The sequence below is a fragment of the Mercenaria mercenaria genome, chromosome 1 (genome assembly GCF_021730395.1).
Source record: "Mercenaria mercenaria strain notata chromosome 1, MADL_Memer_1, whole genome shotgun sequence".
Lineage (NCBI taxonomy): Eukaryota > Metazoa > Mollusca > Bivalvia > Venerida > Veneridae > Mercenaria > Mercenaria mercenaria.
Window position 1 is genome coordinate 62,634,548 of NC_069361.1, and position 18,648 is coordinate 62,653,195.

An 18,648-nucleotide genomic window follows, 5' to 3' on the forward strand; every position below is an offset into this window, starting at 1 on the left:
ATGTGGTCTCTATCGTGTTCACAAGCCAAAAGTAGCAAATTTTGGCCCTTTAAGGGACCATAACTCTGGACTCATGATGGGATCTGGCCAGTTTTCGAAAGGAACCGAGATATTATACCAATACAAACTGTGTGCAAGTTTGATTAAGTTGATTACAAAATGTGGTCTCAATCGTGTTCACAAGAAGCTGTGAATGGACGGACGACAGATGGATGGACGACGGACAAAATGTGATCACAAAAGCTCACCCTGAGCTAAAAACTAATATTGACTTACTTTCAGTATCTGTGAGGATATACTGTATCTAAGACTTTCCATAACCTCTTCTAAAAGAGATATAACATTGACTTACTTTCAATATCTGTGAGGTGAAGATATACTGTATCTAAGACTTTCCATAACCTCTTCAAAATGAGATATAACTAACATTGACTTACTTTCAGTATCTGTGAGATCAGAATATACTGTATCTAAGACTTTCCATTACCTCTTCTAATTGAGTTAAAACTAACATTGACTTACTTTCAGTATCTGTGAGATCAGAATATACTGTATCTAAGACTTTCCATTACCTCTTCTAATTGAGTTAAAACTAATATTGACTTACTTTCAGCATCTGTGAGATCAAGATATACTGCATCTAAGACTTTCCATTATCTCTTTTTATTGAGATATAACTAATATTGGCTTACTTTCAGTACCTGTGAGATTGAGATATACTGCATCTAAGGCTTTCCATTATCTCTTCTAATTGAGATACAACTAACATTGACTTACTTTCAGTATCTGTGAGATCAGAATAAACTGTATCTAAGACTTTCCATTACCTCTTCTAATTGAGATAAAACTAATATTGACTTACTTTCAGCATCTGTGAGATCAAGATATACTGCATCTAAGGCTTCCATTATCTCTTCTAATTGAGATATAACTAACATTGACTTACTTTCAGTATCTCTGAGATCAAGGTATACTGTATCTAAGACTTTCCATAACCTCTTCTAAAAGAGATATAACATTGACTTACTTTCAATATCTGTGAGGTGAAGATATACTGTATCTAAGACTTTCCATAACCTCTTCAAAATGAGATATAACTAACATTGACTTACTTTCAGTATCTGTGAGATCAGAATATACTGTATCTAAGACTTTCCATTACCTCTTCTAATTGAGTTAAAACTAACATTGACTTACTTTCAGTATCTGTGAGATCAGAATATACTGTATCTAAGACTTTCCATTACCTCTTCTAATTGAGTTAAAACTAATATTGACTTACTTTCAGCATCTGTGAGATCAAGATATACTGCATCTAAGACTTTCCATTATCTCTTTTTATTGAGATATAACTAATATTGGCTTACTTTCAGTACCTGTGAGATTGAGATATACTGCATCTAAGGCTTTCCATTATCTCTTCTAATTGAGATACAACTAACATTGACTTACTTTCAGTATCTGTGAGATCAGAATAAACTGTATCTAAGACTTTCCATTACCTCTTCTAATTGAGATAAAACTAATATTGACTTACTTTCAGCATCTGTGAGATCAAGATATACTGCATCTAAGGCTTCCATTATCTCTTCTAATTGAGATATAACTAACATTGACTTACTTTCAGTATCTCTGAGATCAAGGTATACTGTATCTAAGACTTTCCATAACCTCTTCTAAAAGAGATATAACATTGACTTACTTTCAATATCTGTGAGGTGAAGATATACTGTATCTAAGACTTTCCATAACCTCTTCAAAATGAGATATAACTAACATTGACTTACTTTCAGTATCTGTGAGATCAGAATATACTGTATCTAAGACTTTCCATTACCTCTTCTAATTGAGTTAAAACTAACATTGACTTACTTTCAGTATCTGTGAGATCAGAATATACTGTATCTAAGACTTTCCATTACCTCTTCTAATTGAGTTAAAACTAATATTGACTTACTTTCAGCATCTGTGAGATCAAGATATACTGCATCTAAGACTTTCCATTATCTCTTTTTATTGAGATATAACTAATATTGGCTTACTTTCAGTACCTGTGAGATTGAGATATACTGCATCTAAGGCTTTCCATTATCTCTTCTAATTGAGATACAACTAACATTGACTTACTTTCAGTATCTGTGAGATCAGAATAAACTGTATCTAAGACTTTCCATTACCTCTTCTAATTGAGATAAAACTAATATTGACTTACTTTCAGCATCTGTGAGATCAAGATATACTGCATCTAAGGCTTCCATTATCTCTTCTAATTGAGATATAACTAACATTGACTTACTTTCAGTATCTCTGAGATCAAGGTATACTGTATCTAAGACTTTCCATAACCTCTTCTAAAAGAGATATAACATTGACTTACTTTCAATATCTGTGAGGTGAAGATATACTGTATCTAAGACTTTCCATAACCTCTTCAAAATGAGATATAACTAACATTGACTTACTTTCAGTATCTGTGAGATCAGAATATACTGTATCTAAGACTTTCCATTACCTCTTCTCATTGAGTTAAAACTAACATTGACTTACTTTCAGTATCTGTGAGATCAGAATATACTGTATCTAAGACTTTCAATTACCTCTTCTAATTGAGTTAAAACTAATATTGACTTACTTTCAGCATCTGTGAGATCAAGATATACTGCATCTAAGACTTTCCATTATCTCTTTTTATTGAGATATAACTAATATTGGCTTACTTTCAGTACCTGTGAGATTGAGATATACTGCATCTAAGGCTTTCCATTATCTCTTCTAATTGAGATACAACTAACATTGACTTACTTTCAGTATCTGTGAGATCAGAATAAACTGTATCTAAGACTTTCCATTACCTCTTCTAATTGAGATAAAACTAATATTGACTTACTTTCAGCATCTGTGAGATCAAGATATACTGCATCTAAGGCTTCCATTATCTCTTCTAACTGAGATATAACTAACATTGACTTACTTTCAGTATCTCTGAGATCAAGGTATACTGCATCTAAGACTTTCCATTATCTCTTGTAATTGAGATAAAACTAATATTGACTTACTTTCAGTATCTGTGAGATCTGAATATACTGCATTTCAGGCTTTCCATTATCTCTTCTAATTGAGATATATCTAACACCGACTTACTTTCAGTATCTGTGAGATCAGAATATACTTTTATCTAAGACTTTTCATTATCTCCTCTAATTGAGATATAACTAACACTGACTAACTTTCAGTATCTGTGAGATCAGAATTTACTGTATCTAAGGCTTTCCATTATCTCCTCTAATTGAGATAAAACTAACATTGACTTACTTTCAGTATCTGTGAGATTAAGATATACTGCATCTAATGCTTTCCATTACCTCTTCTAATTAAGACAAGAGCCATGTTAGACATGGCCAATCCCCCCATCGGGTATATTATAATTGAAGGCTAAAGTTCCTGGCAAGTTAGTGTCTGAAAGTATTAATTTTGGGGAAAGCTTTGAAGAACCGTTTAGTTGTGGTCCACATCAGGGGTTTTAAAGATGTGGAAGAAAGAATAAGTCAGTGGTGAGGTAGTTTACTGCTAAATTTTATTAATTTTCATGAACAGTTTTTCTATATGGCTACTGTAAAAAGAAGGAATGGAAAGCTAACAGGGAACAAGAGTGCCAGAATGTCACAATATACGCCCGTCACTGCAAATTTCTTTACTCTAGCAGCTGTATTTGCAAATGGAATTTTAATTTTGTGGTTGTTTAGTAATCATTGTAAGTCTTTTGTTTTTTTATAAGTCCACAAAAAAAACTCCTTACCAGGTAGAGATATCTTAAAATACACCTAAAATTGGAAAGTAACATCCATGTTGTACCACAGAAAAGTGGTCTTGGTTTTTCCCTACGGTCAATTATTAAAAAGTTACAATTTAAGTTATTTATAGTAACAACTAAGGGAAGTTAATCTTAAAAAAAAAATTTAAAAAAAAAAAAAAAAAAAAAAAAAAAAATACAAAAAAAAAAAATTGTAAGTCCACACAAAAATCCTTACCAGGTAGAGATTGGTCAAAATACACCTCAAAATTGGATGTAACATGCATGTTCTACTACAGAACAGTGGTCTCGATTTTTCCCTATGCCTAGTAATGAAAAAGTTACAATATAAGCTATTTATAGTAACAACAAAGGGAAGTAATTCTAAAGAAGGGAACTGCGCAAGACATTTCGTCTCATGATGGTGTATAATTGTGCCAAGTTACATCAAAATCCCTCTATGCATGAAGAAGATATGCTCCGGACAAAGTTTTCATTCTTGTATCCTTTGACCTCTAAGTGTGACCTTGACCTTAGACCTAGGGACCTGGTTCTTGCGCATGACACTCCGTCTCATGATGGTGAACAATTGTGCCAACTTTCATCAAAATCCCTCGATGCATGTAGAAGATATGGTAACCCTAACCCTAACCCTATTTTTAGTAACAATGACCTTGACCTTGATCCCAGAAACCCCGAAATCAATCCCAAGCTACAACTTTATATAAGTTTTCTATATACCAAGTTTCATCATGATAGCTCATTCCTAAGTTAAGTTATTGACCGGAAACCCTTTTTATATTTTAAGTAACAGTGACCTTGACCTTGACCCCAGAAACCCCAAAATCAATCCCAGCCTTTGTCTTGATATAAGCTACATAAATACCAAGTTTTATTCAAATATCTTTACCGAAACAAAAGTTATTGACCGGAAACCCTTTTTCTATTTTAAGTAACAGTGACCTTGACCTTGACCCCAGAAACTCCAAAATCAATCCCAGCCTTTGTCTTGATATAAGCTACATACATACCAAGTTTTATTCAAATATCTTTACCGAAACAAAAGTTACTGACCGGAAACCCTTTTTCTATTTTAAGTAACAGTGACCTTGACCTTGACCCCAGAAACCCCAAAATCAATCCCAGCCTTTGTCTTGATGTAAGCTACATACATACCAAGTTTTATTCAAATATCTTTACCGAAACAAAAGTTATTGACCGGAAACCCTTTTTCTATTTTAAGTAACAGTGACCTTGACCTTGACCCCAGAAACCCCAAAATCAATCCCAGCCTTTGTCTTGATATAAGCTACATACATACCAAGTTTTATTCAAATTTCTTTACCGAAACAAAAGTTATTGACCGGAAACACCAGTTTGACGCCGCCGCCGCCACCGCCGCCCACCCACCCGACCGACATCTACCCAAATCTAATAACTCAGGTTTTCTTTGAAAACCTGGTTAATAATAACTAACACTGACTAACTTTCAGTATCTGTGAGATCAGAATATACTGCATCTAAGAATTTCCATTATCTCTTCTAATTGAGATTAGCTAACATTGACTTACTTCTAGTATCTGTGAGATCAGAATATACTGTATCTAAGACTTTCCATTATCTCTTCTAACTGAGATACAACTAACCTGACTTACATTCAGTATCTCTGAGATCAGAATATATGGTATCTAAGACTTTCCATTATCTTTACTAATTGAGATAAAACTAATATTGACTTACTTTAAGTATCTGTGAGATCAGAATATACTGTACCTAAGGCTTTTTATTTTCTCTTCTAACTGAGGTATAACTAATATTGACTTACTTTCAGTATCTGTGAGATCAGAATATACTGCATCTAAGAATTCCATTATCTCCTTTAATTAAGATTAGCTAACATTGACTTGCTTTCAGCACCTGTGAGTTCAGAATATACTGTATCTAAGACTTTCCACTATCTCTTCTAATTGAGATAAAACTAGAACTGTCACAGGAGTGACTCATACCCCCACCATATGGTCTTGTCACAGAAGAATGGCAACCATAAGGAATCTTAAAAATACTTTGGAGTACTTCATCCTGGGCTTCCACATATAAGTAATACTAGTATAATACTAGTATAGTAATACTAGTAAATATATTAAATCTCTAATATTAGAGATACACTAAAAGTGAATACAAAAAAGTGTCTTACCGACCCATGTTACCACGGAAAATTTTTTTTACTTTTTACATAGGACTTATAATAAAAAAGTTAGAAAAATACCTAAAATATTGAAAATCTAAATATAGGATTTCTAAAAATAGACTAATTCCTGGAATTTAAGGGGAAGAAACTCAGTACAAAGGTTAAAAAAAGGTTACTTCTCTTTGGCTCTAAGCCAATCAGAATGAGATATAGTGAAAATACATCAAAATTAACCTTAAATTCTAGGTAAAAGGGGACACAATTCAAGAAAAATAGTGCCAGAGTTATGCACCTTGTGTCACATGATGTGGGTGATGAGGTGGAACATCTATTTTAAGTCTGAATCAAATCCATTCAGTAGTAATTGAGATATAGTGAAAATACATAAAAAATAACCTTAAATTCTAAGTAAAAAGGGGCATAATTCATGAAAAATTGGTGTCAGAGTTATGCACCTTGTGTCACATGATGTGGGTGATGAGGTGGAACATCTATTTTAAGTTTGAATCAAATCCATTTTGTAATAATTGAGATATAGTGAAAATACATCAAAATCAACCTTAAATTTAAAGTAAAAGGGGACATAATTCATAAAAAATTTATGTCAGAGTTAAGCACCTTATGTCACATCATCTGGGTCATTAGGTGGAACAACTATTTTAAGTTTGAATCAAATCCATTTAGTAATAACTGAGATATAGTGAAAATACAACAAAATTAACCTTAAATTCTAAGTAAAAGGGGACATAATTCATGAAAACTTGGTGTCAGAGTTATGCACCTTGTGTCACATGATGTGGGCACATGATGTGGGTGATGAGGTGGAACATCTATTTTAAGTTTGAATCAAATCCATTCAGTAGTAACTGAGATAAAGTGAAAATACATCAAAATCAACCTTAAATTCTAAGTAAAAAGGGGCATAATTCATAAAAAAAGGTGTCAGAGTTATGCACCTTATGTAACATGATGTGGGTGATGAGGTGGAACATCTATTTTAAGTTTGAATCAAATCCATTTAGTAATAACTGAGATATAGTGAAAATACAACAAAATTAACCCTAAATTCTAAGTAAAAGGGGACATAATTCATGAAAACTTGGTGTCAAGAGTTATGCACCTTGTGTCACATGATGTGGGTAATAAGGTGGAACATGTATTTTAAGTTTGAATCAAATCCATTTGGTAATAACTGAGATAATAGATTTCGGGACGCGACGGGACGGGACGGGACGCGACAAAACTGACTCCTATATACCCCCCTCAAACATGTTTGGTGGGGGTATAACTAATATTGACTTACTTTCAGTATCTAAGGACCAAAATATATGGTATCTAAGACTTTCCATTATCTCTTCTAATTGAGATAAAACTAATACTGACTTACTTTCAGTATCTGTGAGATCAGAATATACTGTATCTAAGGCTTTTCATTATCTCTTCTAATTGAGATATAACTAACATTGACTTACTTTCAGTATATGTGAGATCAGAATATACTGTATTTGAGACTTTTCATTATCTCTTCTAATTGAGATATAACTAACACTGACTTACTTCTAGTATCTGTGAGATCAGAATACACATTACCTAAGACTTTCCATTATCTCTTCTAATTGAGATAAAACTAATACTGACTTACTTTCAGTATCTGTGAGATCAGAATATACTGTATCTATGACTTTCCATTATCTCTTCTAATTGAGATATAACTAACACTGACTTACTTTCAGTATCTGTGAGATCAGAATATACTGTATCTAAGAATTTCCATTATCTCCTCTAATTGAGATACATTATAACTAACACTGACTTACTCAAAAGTTAGTACATACGGCCTTACCGTTATTCTGTATGGGATAATAAGCGCATATTATGCCCTTATCATAATTTTGTCTCGGAAGTAGGCGCATATCCGATTGCTGGTAAACAAATAACAGATGTAGAAAAAAGACGTAGTGATCACATTACACCAGTATTAAAAGAACTGCATTGGATACCAGTTACACACAGAGTGGACTTTAAGATTCTAGTTCACACATTCAAAGCATTGCATGACCAATCACCAATCTACGTTAAAGACTTGCTAGAACTCTATCAGCCAGCAAGAAATTTAAGATCCAAGAACAACTCAAAAAACTGGTTGTTCCAAAAAGCAAAACTGTGAGGTACGGTGATCGTAGTTTTTCATCAGCTGCACCAAAGTTATGGAATGCTCTTCCAGCTACCATTAGAGACGCTAAAAGCTTGGATGCTTTCAAAAGGTCATTGAAAACATACTTTTTCTTCAAGGTCTATTGAAACTAACTTTGCACTGTTATATGGTTTGCAATGGAAACTATTTACTGCTGTTAATTGTTCTTTAAAATATCTAGTACAATCAAAATGTGAAGTAAAACCTGATTTAGGCTAAATACCTTTTATTATTGATACATTTTTTGTGTTGTATTGTGTGTCTATATCATTCTGTGATATGTAGTTTGTACAGCGCTTTTGAACATTCATTTTATAGATGAAAAGAGCGCTATAAAATCTGGTAAATAATAATATAATAATAATAATAATTGTTTATCATAAATACATGTGACAAGTGTTCTTACCTGTTGAATAGCCGATGGGTGTTAAAAGATTTTAATGTCTATTGTCTGATAAAACGGTAATTGTGAGGGGGTGTGACCAAGGTAAGTGGGTGACCAGGTGTGGGTGCGCAACTTCACATGTTTATAATAAATGTTCATAGAAAAGAATGAAAGAAATTTAATGAAATTGTTAGGGCTGGGTACCGCCTTGAAAAAAATACCACGGTATACCACGGTTTTTTCCTAATTACCGCGGTATATACCACGGTATACCACCATATTTATCGTAAGACTTACAGCTATGGTAGTGGTCATAAAAATATTGAAAAACTCACAGAAATACTTTATTTATTATGAGCAACAACGAAGACTAGTTACTTGACTAGAATTAAAGAAAAAAATACACTGAAATATTAACTTGACTAATAACTAGTTAGATTAATGACCCTTAGTATTTTTTACTAGCGTGTATTTGTCGGAAGACGCCATATTGTCTCTAGGGAAGCACTGGGTCACATGAATATAGGTCGCGCTTGTTTGAAGTTCGATTCGTGCACCCGTTTGATAAACCAGTAACGTTTATGATCAGATCGTTTTCAAACAAAAAATAATAAATTTAGACTCAACATTTTCCATACTATTTATTTCTTTTTTAATACGTGCAAATACATACTGGGATAGTTTAAACTATCATCATTTAAACAAGAAGTCGGGACTCGCCGATTTTACCAGACTGAAAGTAAAAACAAGTGCGCTTGTGACGTCATTCATCTATACGGAATAATCTGGAGGTTTTCGAAGGTTTTGATTGGGTCTCACGCCGTTGATCATACATGGTCAATTGCACCATTGGGTGGTTATTTTTGGAAACTAATAATAGTAGCATGGGAATTCCAGAGATATAAATCGGAAAATCATGCATGGTGTCAATTGCTGTTACGGAACGCTACATAGACAATGTAAATTAAAAATAAACAAAAGTAGGGATAATGTTGATAAAATACCGGTATTCCCCGATGGTACCGCGGTATCGTACCACGGGAAGATGGTACCACAGTTACCGGTATACCTGTAATACCGCGCACCTCTAGAAATTGTGCCAAATGGTAAGTTTGTTATGTACAAATATGTGGATTTTTAGACAATTAAAGGGCAATAACTCTGAAGTTACAAAAGAAATCCATACAAAATTGTCTGTGCACAACCACATTATAGTGCTCTAAATTCTGTTGAAGTTTCATAGTTCTAGGTCAAATATATCAAAAGTTATGATGCAGAAATTGCCATATTTATAGTACCCTATATAGTTAACACTAGAAACTTCTAAGGGCCATAACTCTGGTGTTACTTGGGCAATCTGACTGAAACTTGACGGGCCGCAAGAACTCATAGTGGTGAACATGTATATGAAGTTTTAAATAAATATTCCCTACCACTTCCTAGATATGGCTCCGGACGGACGGAAAGACGGAAGGACGGATGGAAAGACGGACAGATGGACAACGCCAGAACTATATATCCCTCCTACTTTTGTTGGGGGATAATAAAAGGAAGTAGTTCACTGCGCACGTCCATGACCATGTTTTACTTTCGTTTTCTCAACCAAGGTAAGCACTGTCAATTTTCCTATTATATCAAAAATAGGCGCACACGGCTTGTCTATAAGCACATATCAAATATAAGTGCATAGTTTTGGCTTAAGTATAAGCGCATATCAAAAATAGGCAGATAAAAGTGTCACCAAAATTATTATAAGCGTATACACTTATTTACCAGATTTTACAGTATAACTAATATTGACTTACTTTCAGTATTTGTGAGATCAGAATATACTGTATCTAAGAATTTCCATTATCTCCCCTAATTTAGATATATTATAACTAACACTGACTTACTTTCAGTATCTGTGTGTGTGTGTTCGGGTTTAACGTCTTTTTCAACACTTTTTCAGTCATATAAACGACGGTGTCTACTTGTAGCAGTGAGCACAATGCCCAACTTTATAGTGCTGCCTCACTGAAATATCACGCCGTAGACACGTGGCATGATACCCCACCCAGTCACATTATACTGACACCGGGCTGACCAGTCCTAGCACTATCCCCTTAATGCTGAGCGCCAAGCGAGGAAGCTGCTAGTACCATTTTTTTACGTCTTTGGTATGACGCGGCCGGGGATCGAACCCACGACCTCCCGCACTCTCAGTATCTGTGAGATCAGAATATACTGTATCTAAGAATTTCCATTATCTCCTCTAATTGAGATATATTATAACTAACACTGACTTACTTTAAGTATCTGTGAGATCAGAATATACGGTATCTAAGGCTTTTCATTATCTCCTCTAATTGAGATTAACTAATATTGACTTAGTTTCAGTACCTGTGAGATTAAGATATACCGCATCTAAGACTTTCATTTATTTCTTCTAATTGAGATATAACTAACACTGACTTACTTTCAGCATCTGTGAGATCGGGATATACTGTATCTAAGGCTTTCCATAACCTCTTCTCATCAACAAATGGTAACAATGCCACACCTATAAGCAAAACAGTATCTATAAGTAATCTGATTAACACTCCTAGATACAGGATTATATGCCAATATATTCATAAAGGACATGAATGAACAACCGAAAAACAATGAAAGGGGATGGAATTTGGCAACTAATACTAATTTATGGTTATTGTCATTGTTTTCAATATATCTTAACGACTATCATTATATCAGGTTTTATAATGGGGTAAATGGGGGTGGGTAGGGGATGGAGGAGGCTGGATGCCTTTATAAACAGCTCTCCAACCTTCCCATTAAATAATATCTTTCTGACAGCATAATAAACAGTAAACCTTCACCTGTTTCAGAAAAACTCAGTGGTCAGTATCATGCTATATTTATAGAATCTACCTGTCATCTTCTGTCATTAATTTTTGCATGAAGAGACAAACAAGAAGCTGCGTTCAATAAACGCTTGATGCCCCCGGTGGCATCCTTGTCGATTGATTTTGCACCTGAGTCCAAAACGAGGTCAAGGTCAAGGTCAAACTGAGGTCAGGTGATGTTTGAAGATGAGGAATGGTCACAGTTTACATCTGTATTAGTATCAATTCATTCTTGTAAGGGGTAATGATGCTAGACGAAACGGTCCCATTTAGTTAACCAAGAGATGGCCCATATAAAGCAACCTAAGTCCAAAATGAGGTCATGGTGAAGGTCAAACTGAGGTCAGGTGATGTCTGAAGATGAGGAATCGTCACAGGTTACAGCTGCATTAGTATCAAGTCATTCTAGTAAGGGGTATTGATGCTAGACGAAACGGTCCCATTTGTTTAACCTCGTACGGACGGACGGACGAACTGACGAACGGACAGGACAATCACTATATGCCTCCCACATCAGTAGATGCTGGGGACATAAAAATCCTTTTCTTGAATCAAGAAATACAACTAACAAAGAGCAACTCTCAAGGTACTTGCTTTTCATTGAATTTTACGTACACAATGTATATAATCAATGCACAAATTGTTTTTGTTGTTAACAGCATGGGAACTATGGTAACTGGCATAGAGGATGCCAGATGGGTTTCGCTGATATGGAAAAGATCATCCGTAAAACTAGTCTGGTGTCAAGAGGTTAGCTGTCTCTAACATTTCTGCTTGGCATTACAAAGCAATTTATAAAAGCATTACCTTGCCAGGCATATTTTTTGCCATTGAGATCAATTTTAAAATTGATTGGATAGAAATCAATGATGGGAGATTCTGGATTTGTCATCAGCTCTTGCCATGTAGGCGGTACATGCTGCTTGCTACCTGCTGGGAACACGCCCATCAACTGTTCCAAAGGTTTGAACTGAAAATCAATAATAATATATTCAAGTTGGTTTGGCAGAATGACATGGCTACCTGCGGGGAACACACCCATCAACTGTTTCAAAGGTTTGAACTGAAAATCAACAATAATATATTCAAGTTGGTCTGGCAGAATGGCATGGCTACCTGTGGGGAACACCCCCATCAACTATTTCAAAGGTTTGAACTGAAAATCAATAATAATATACTAGAGATGCTTTTGAGAAAAGCGCATGTCTCCCACAACTGCCTAATCATCTAAATAGTAAGTCAGTCTTTATATACTGTTTACTTAATCCACATAAGCATGCGCTTTCTTGACACCAAAAGGACGCCTATACTACTTGTAGTATAGGCGCCGGTTTGGGGGCAAAACTGCGCAAGAAATCTGAGTGTTTTTGGTAATTCAAGGGCCATAATTCCAAAGTGCCTAGGCTGATTTGGCTAGTTATCGAACTTGGCCGAGCACTTATTGGCAGACACATTTTGTTGAAGTTTGGTGAAGATCAGATGAGAAATGTTCGACTTAAGAGTGCAGACAAGCTTTGTGACAGACACACACACAGACAGACAGACAGGAGTAAATCAATATGTCTCCCACACCACTGTGTGGTGGGAGACATAATTCAAGTTGGTCTGGCAGAATGGCATGGCTACCTGTGGGGAACATGCCTATCAACTGTTTCAAAGGTTTGAACTGAAAATCAACAACAATATATTCAAGTTGGTCTGGTAGAATGGCACGGCTACCTGTGGGGAACATGCCCATCAAGTGTTCCAAAGGTTTGAACTGAAAATCAACAATAATATATTCAAGCTGGTCTGGCAGAATGGCACGGCTACCTGTGGGGAACACACCCATCAACTGTTCCAAAGGTTTGAACTGAAAATCAATAATAATATATTCAAGTTGGTCTGGCAGAATGGCATGGCTACCTGTGGGGAACACGCCCATCAACTGTTTCAAAGGTTTGAACTGAAAATCAACAATAATATATTGAAGTTGGTCTGGTAGAATGGCACGGCTTCCTGTGGGGAACACGCCCATCAACTGTTCCAAAGGTTTGAACTGAAAATCAACAATAATATATTCAAGCTTGCCTGGCAGAATGGCATGGCTACCTGCGGGGAATATGCCCATCAACTGTTCCAAAGGTTTGAACTGAAAATCAACAATAATATATTCAAGCTTGCCTGGCAGAATGGGATGGCTAACTGTGGGGAACACGCCCATCAACTGTTTCAAAGGTTTGAACTGAAAATCAACAATTATATATTCAAGCTGGTCTGGCAGAATGGCATGGCTACCTGTGGGGAACACGCTCATCAACTGTTTCAAAGATTTGAACTAACAAGAGCTGTCCGTAAGACAGCCAAGCTCGACTATTCGAAATATTGTCACAGAAGCAGGAAATTATTACCCAAAATGTTAAATATCAAAAGAGTTTTAAGTTCGAAAGGGGACATAATTTGACTAAAATACATATCAGAGTTATGGGACTTGATGTTATCAACTAGTTTTATAACCAGAAGAAACATGTTAAGTTTCAATTCAATATCTGCATTAGTTTTGGGGATAGTAACTTGCATGTTAAACTTTAACCAGAATTTTCTAAGTCCAAAAGGGGGCATAATTTGCTCAAAATACATGTTAAGAGTTATGGAACTTGACCCAGTGAGGTTGGTAATTGACCTTGAAAAAGAATAAATAAGTTTCAAAGCTATATGCCTTTTGGTAATAGCTGTATGTACTTGCACGCAAAACTTTAACCAGGATTTTCTAAGTCCAAAAGGGGGCATAATTTGCCCAAAATACATGTCAGAGTTATGGGACTTGGTGCTATCAACTAGTTTTATAACCCCGAAGACATATGTGAAGTTTCAATTTAATATCTGTAGTAGTTTTGGAGATAGTTACTTGCATGTAAAACTTTAACCAGAATTTTCTAAGTCCAAAAGGGGGTATAATTTGCCCAAAATACGTGTCAGAGTTATGGGACTTGACCCAGTGAGGTAGGTAATTGACCTAGAAAAAGAAAAAATAAGTTTCAAATCTATATGCCTTTTAGTAATAGCTGTATGTACTTGCACGCAAAACTTTAACCAGAATTTTCTAAGTCCAAAAGGGGGCATAATTTGGCCAAAATACATGTCAGAGTTATGGGGCTTGACCCAGTGAGGAAGGTAATTGATCTAGAAAAAGAAAAAATAAGTTTCAAATCTATATGCCTTTTAGTAATAGCTGTATGTACTTCCACGCAAAACTTTAACCAGAATTTTCTAAGTCCAAAAGGGGGCATAATTTGGCCAAAATGAAGGTCAGAGTTATGGGACTTGGTGCTATCAACTAGTTTTATAACCCCAAAGACACATGTGAAGTTTCAATTCAATATCTGCATTAGTTTTGGAGATAGTAACTTGCATGTAAAACTTTAACCAGAATTTTCTAAGTCCAAAAGGGGGCATAATTTGCTCAAAATACATGTCAGAGTTATGGGACTTGACCCAGTGAGGTAGGTAATTGATCTAGAAAAAGAAAAAATAAGTTTCAAATCTATATGCCTTTTAGTAATAGCTGTATGTACTTGCACGCAAAACTTTAACCAGAATTTTCTAAGTCCAAAAGGGGGCATAATTTGGCCAAAATGAAGGTCAGAGTTATGGGACTTGGTGCTATCAACTAGTTTTATAACCCCGAAGACACATGTGAAGTTTCAATTCAATATCTGCATTAGTTTTGGAGATAGTAACTTGCATGTAAAACTTTAACCAAAATTTTCTAAGTCCAAAAGGGGGCATAATTTGCTCAAAATACATGTCAGAGTTATGGGACTTGACCCAGAGAGGTAGGTAATTGACCTAGAAAAAGAATAAATAAGTTTCAAAGCTATATGCCTTTAAATGATAGCTGTATGTACTTGCATGCAAAAACTTAACCAAGGTGTGACGCCGACGCCGACGCCGACGCCAGGGTGAGTAGAATAGCTAGACTATTCTTCGAATAGTCGAGCTAAAAATCAATAATAATATATTCAAGTTGGTCTGGCAGAATGGCATGGCTACCTGTGGGGAACATGCCCATCAACTGTTTCAAAGGTTTGAATTGAAAATCAACAATAATATATTAAAGTTGGTCTGGCAGAATGGCATGGCTACCTGCTAGGAACATGCTACTCAGCTGTTCCAGAAGGCTGAACCTGTTCTTTTAGTCATTTGAAAATACTTATTATTGTACAAATGTTAACATCATGTACATATTTCACAGAGTGCATTATCAACACATTAATAACTGTAATAAGTTCCATCCTTTTAGGCAAGTATTACATATGTTGTGACCAAGTGAACACTGTACCAATATCATATCTTATTGAACAATCAGAATCTCACCCTCAAACATGAGAACATGTATGATAAAACACAATTTTCTATACTTACAGGTTCTGTATCTTTCTCAAAATCATTTGACAGTGCAGCAACGTTGACAAAATCTGATGCAAATGGTGCGTAATGATAGGGGAAGTACCATTTCCAGGAGGCACAGCCTTGGTAATAGTACCGCAACACCCAACATAACCCACGTACATAGTGGTTTGCCTGTAATTATAGAGCTCCAGTGATTTAACCATATTATACTGTATGTAACTGCATACAAAATAACACAAGCATACATTCAAATTACAACAAGCATATAACATACAAAAGGGTCAGGCCAAAACTTTTAACAAAAATTAAGGATGGTTCTCTCCTAAACAATAATTTCAAGTTAGAATGAAAGTGCACCAAAACTTTAACCAATGTTTGGGCACGGATGCTGACACCTAATTGAGTAGGACAGCTCTCCATATACTTCCTATAGTTGAGCTATAAAAAAAGAAAAGAAAAAGAAACAGTACCAGTTGATGTTTAGCTTGCTAGGGTATTGCTGATAAATTATCTTTATATGTGTAACAAAAAGTAGGAAGTATTTTCAGCACTTTCATCTAATATGTTTTATCAGTTCTATAACATTTCAATGATGTATAATAATATGATGAGCAATCACTGAAATATGAGCTTGCTGAGAATTACTAACATGGTGGCTGCACACAATACAGGCACTGAGGTATAGCAATGGCTCTTGTATCTTTTGTCAAGAACTAAAGTGTGTTAACAGCATGTGATCTCCTTGCTAACATGTGTTTTCTCTCCTGTTAAAAGATCCTTTGAAAATGGCAGTAACAACACATACATCCCAGAACATTAATTACTTACAACATTATGTCTGAAAGCAATATCCTCTGATCCAACATCAAACTTGTTTTTGTAGTACCTGTCCTTCCAACCATCTTCCCATAATCTAGTAAGAAATTATTGTAAAGCAACTATTACACAATAAAATTACCTCTACAAAAATCTTCTCAGTGCCACACTTTGCATGTTTTTTTTTTCTTGATCAAGTCAAATTTAAAACATAATGTTGAAGCTGTTAAATGGCGGCCGGAGTGTGCTAACCAGTCTCAGTACTCTACCATCTGACTAGTTTTAGTACTAAAGTTTAACTGATGCACTAGCATGAATGATTACAGATATAAATTCATAAATTCAGAATACTACAACTCCAAAACTTTACACAATCAATACAAAATTCAAAGGATCATGACAATCAACAATCAAGCAGTATCTGTACAGTGGTGAAAGTGTCACTTACTTGACATCATCTTCCGGTTCTGGTTCACTATCACTGTCAACAGCCTCATGTTTACGTTTCTCTCCTCTTTCTTCATTCTAGTGGAAAAGAAACAATATAAACTAGAAGGACAAAAACAAAAACATATGTCTCCCCCCTATGTATTCTAAGGATGAAAGAGGGGCATGTTTGTTGGAATGCAGTGCGGAAGTCAAAGCTGCAGTTGGATTTAACAGATCTAATATATGAAGGTGAAGGTGAAAAAAAAAATGATGTGGAAATGAGGATATACTTCATGTATTTACAATCAGTTCTACTTTTAGCTCTGGTTTCCATTTTGTGCAGCAAAGCAGAACATGCCAGCGATATGCACAACTGGGGTTGGTACTGATCACTCCTGTGAAGTTTCATCAAAATCCAGCCAGCAGTTTGACCAGTGAAAGCCAGTCAAGATTTTTCTACCTTTAACTCTGGCGGCCATTTTGTGCGGCTAAGCGGAACATGTCAGTGATATGCACAACTAGGCTTGGTACTGATCACTCCTGTGAACTTTTGTCGAAATCTGTCCAGCAGTTTGACCTGCGAAAGCCGGACAAGATTTTTCTATTTTTAGCTCTGGTGCCCATTTTGTGCAGCAAAGTGGAACATGCCAGCGATATGTACAACTAGGGTTGGTACTGATCATTCCTGTGAAGTGTCGTCTAAATCCAGGCAGCAGTTTGACCTGTGAAAGCCAGACAAGCTTAATACAGAGGGACGGACAGACAGACAGGCCGCAAAGGCAAAAACAATTTGTCTCCCCCACATATGAGGGGGAGACATAATAATGAAAGCTTATTTAACAAACTGAAATTACCAGGTTTCTTTTCAACTTTAGCTACGAAGTTTTGAGAGACATTGTACATTAAAGTGGTTATGGTGAAGTAAATAAAGATAAATCTGTACCTTTCTTTAATCTGAGAGTTAATTTCAAAACAAATCTAGCAAGAGTTAAGGCTCATGTGCTTTTCCTTTTATTCAATTTTCATTTTCCATTACAGCAAGTTCGACTAAATTCCCATTTGTGGATTCAGAGTTACAGACTTAATGTCTAGATAAGTGTCTATAGTTTCTGAGCTGCCTTACGACAGTGTATCATAAATTTGAGTGCCTGAGCTGCCTTAACTCAGAATGTATCATAGATATGAGTGTCTCAGCTGCCTTACCCCAGAGTGTATCATAAATTTAAGTGCCTGAGGTGCCTTACACCAGAGTGCATAATAGATTTAAGTGCCTGAGCTGCCTTACCCCAGAGTGTATCATATACACGAGTGCCAGAGCTGCCTTACCCCAGAGTGTACCATATATATGAGTGCCAGAGCTGCCTTACCTCAGAGTGTATCATATACACGAGTGCCAGAGCTGCCTTACCACAGAGTGTATCATATATACGAGTGCCAGAGCTGCTTTACCCCAGTGTGTATCATATATATGAGTGCCTGAGCTGCCTTACCCCAGAGTGTATCATATATATGAGTGCCAGAGCTGCCTTACCCCAGAGTGTATCATATATATGAGTGCCAGAGCTGCCT

General features: G+C 35.7%; 1 protein-coding gene across 3 annotated transcripts in view; it reads right to left on the reverse strand.

Moving 5' to 3' along the window:
• LOC123536147 (5'-3' exoribonuclease 2-like) overlaps window positions 1-18,648 on the reverse strand; it is a 114,904-nt gene that overhangs the window by 56,540 nt on the left and 39,716 nt on the right. For all 3 annotated transcript variants that reach the window (XM_045319001.2, XM_045319012.2, XM_053549170.1), the window contains 5 exons: window positions 17,099-17,175; window positions 16,663-16,747; window positions 15,847-16,005; window positions 12,250-12,412; window positions 11,016-11,099 (listed from right to left, as the gene is read on the reverse strand). In XM_045319001.2, the coding sequence (XP_045174936.2) occupies window positions 11,016-11,099; window positions 12,250-12,412; window positions 15,847-16,005; window positions 16,663-16,747; window positions 17,099-17,175 (568 nt within the window). The remainder of the gene's footprint in view (window positions 1-11,015; window positions 11,100-12,249; window positions 12,413-15,846; window positions 16,006-16,662; window positions 16,748-17,098; window positions 17,176-18,648) is intronic.